Genomic DNA, 2,815 nt, shown 5'->3' with positions numbered 1-2,815 from the left:
AGTAATTGAGGTGAGGAGACCCTCGGGCCAGACTCGATACCGATAAGCTATGTAAGAAGCTGCAAGGATACGGTTTGGTGAGTCGCAGACAATGCTGGAGCCATAGACAATGCGCAAATCAGCTGACTCTGCCCTGGCCGCGCACCCATGAATAACCCCTCAGCTCTCTTCCGTAAGTAAGATCAGGGGTTCCCTAAGCTACACTTAAGCTGGCATTGGTGCCCTATGTGAGGCGACAGACATTTGTGCCCTTCTCCCAGGAAAAGGCATGTAGCCTCCAGTGCTAGAATGCACTGGAACTTTCACTCACTTCTGGTGGGAATGCAAAGTGAAACAGACACGTTGAGAGATGTTTTAGCAGCTCTTTAACAAAAGTAAACATTTTCTCAACATTCAACCCAGAAATGCTATTTCTTGCAGAAAAAGTGTCCACAGAAAAGTCTATGCATAGGTTTTCAGAGACACTTTATTCATGGTTGTGAAAACTTGAAAGCAAGCAAGACATGTCTCAGCACGTTGTCATGATGGTGTTTCTTTTCTTTCCACTTTTATGACTTATTTGCAAAATTGCCCTTTTCTTAGAAGATCTATAAAACACTAGCATATGTCATTCATATGTATATATATATACACACACACACATATATATATGTATGTATGTATGTGTATATATATATATATATATATATGAAAAGAAACACCATATATATATGAAATGTTTCTTTTCTTTTTTTTTTTTTTTTATAAGGTAGGATCTTGTTCTAGCCCAGGCTGACCTGGAATTCTCTCTACCTCATCCTGATTTCAAACTCACAGGGATCCTCCTACCTGCTGAGATTAAAGGTGTGTGCCACTATGCCCAGCAGAGGTGGAAGGTGAGCGAATCTTTGCACCAGGGCGTCCAGCTGCTACAAATGAACTCCAGAGACATGTGCACTTGGCTTTAAGTGGGTACTGGGGAATTGAACTAGGGTCATTAGGCTTTGCAGGCAAGCACCTTAACAGCTGAGCCATCTTTCCAGCCCTCTTTTTATATTTAAATAGTCTATTTCTATATAAAGTCAAATAGGGAGACATGTATTTCTTCTTTTCATGTTATTTTTGTTCTTGTTTTTCACCTGTAGTTTTTCCTACAAACTTCTCAACATTCCTATTTTCTATGATCTTTCTAACTGTGATTACATTTTTCCCATTTCCAAAGTCACTGGCAAAACAACATGGGCAAAAATGAAGGCATTGACTTTCAGAAGTCTTATAGAGAAGGAATTTAGAAATAAAGGGATATGTGGTAGTTCCCGAATGCTTTAGAGCATTACAAGTGTGGTATTGAAGTCGTATTTGCATAGTCAACATAATTACTGCTTTGATGGCAAGTTTACATGTGGTTGCTGCAGAAAAGGGCAGTTTGCAAACCCTGGTTGGTGTTGCCTGTGGTGGTTTCAATCAGATGTTACCCATAAACTCAAGTGTTTTGGAAGCTTGGTCCCCAGTTGATGGCAACTTGGTAGGTGAAGCCTTGCTGGAGGAGGTGTCTGGATGGGGTTGGACCTTGCAGCTTTGCAGCCCTAGCTTGTCAGTGCCAATCAACTCCCTCTCCTGCCGCTGTTTTCACCTGCTGTGGCAGAGGTGATGTCCAGCCTCTGCTTGTGCCATCTTTCCCCTGCCATCAAGAAGCTTCTAGAGGAGAAAGGAAAGCGCGAGGAGCCACCAACGCCACCAGCGCAGCTGCTCCCGAGCCTCCCGCCACGTCCTCGGACTTGTTCCAACAATCTGCTAAAACATGGTGGATTATTTTGAAGTTCTAGGCATGCAGAGACATGCCTCACCTGAGGATATCAAAAAGGCGTATCGGAAACTGGCACTAACGTGGCACCCAGATAAAAAGCCTGAGAATAAAGAAGAAGCAAAGAGAAAGCTCAAACAAGTAGCCAAGGCCTATGAGGTGCTATCAGATGCCAAAAACCAAGACATCTATGACAAATACGGCAAAGAAGGATTAAATGGTGGTGGAGGGGGAGGTGGAAATCATTTTGACAGTCCTTTTGAGTTTGGCTTCACATTCTGGAACCCAGATGATGTCTTCAGGGAAGTTTTTGGTGGAAGGGATCCATTTTCATTTGACTTCCTTGAAGACCCATTTGATGACTGTTTTGGGAACCGAAGAGGTCCCGGAGGAAGCAGAAACCCAGGCACGGGCTCCTTCTTCTCTGCCTTCACTGGGTTTCCATCATCTGGAGGTGGATTTTCTTCATTTGATCCAACAGAATTGTGGAGAATGGTGAAGAAAGGGTAGAAGCTGAAGAAGATGGCCAGTTAAAGTCCTTAAGGATAAATGGTAAGGAGCAGCTGCTACGCTTGGATAACAAGTAATTCAACACATGCATTTAACAGAAATGTTAAACAATAACAAGCACCATTTGAGGATTAACAGGAACATTTTTCTTTTGAAGATTTCAAACGAACTCTACTTACAGTATAACTCTACCTAATCTAAAGTATTTATAAACAGCTCATCGGAGCCCCTGTTTGTCATAGACTTTTTGCGTTTATTGTTGGGACCACACGATAGGACCATTTTTTTTGTCTTCACAATTGTTGTAATCTCTGTGTGCACTGTGCCGTTTTATTAAACGTCGTCTAAGGTGAGCCTGTGAGAGTAGTGTAGGATGAGACTGAGCTCGCCCAGCATGGACCTGCTCTCCACTGTGTCTGGAATGTGAGCCGAGCAGCGTCAGCCTGCTGTGAAGTTCACACTGCCAGGATGATCCTCCACAGAAAGAACTTCAGTTTTTTTCAGTATTTTAGTAATGAAAGA

At 42.8% G+C, this 2,815-nt stretch overlaps 1 protein-coding gene across 1 annotated transcript; it reads left to right on the top strand.

The window, feature by feature from the left end:
* The first annotated feature begins 1,753 nt into the window (after positions 1-1,753).
* On the top strand, positions 1,754-2,602 carry LOC101604028 (dnaJ homolog subfamily B member 6-like). Its single transcript, XM_012951364.2, has one exon. It carries the CDS (start codon positions 1,781-1,783, stop codon positions 2,291-2,293), a length of 513 nt encoding a protein of 170 aa, XP_012806818.2. The 5' UTR covers positions 1,754-1,780; the 3' UTR covers positions 2,294-2,602.
* Positions 2,603-2,815: the final 213 nt, after the last annotated feature.

This window comes from Jaculus jaculus, chromosome 12, assembly GCF_020740685.1.
Source record: "Jaculus jaculus isolate mJacJac1 chromosome 12, mJacJac1.mat.Y.cur, whole genome shotgun sequence".
In the NCBI taxonomy this organism is placed as follows: domain Eukaryota; kingdom Metazoa; phylum Chordata; class Mammalia; order Rodentia; family Dipodidae; genus Jaculus; species Jaculus jaculus.
Note: the sequence above shows the minus strand (reverse complement) of the source record. Positions and strands in the feature narration are given on the sequence as shown.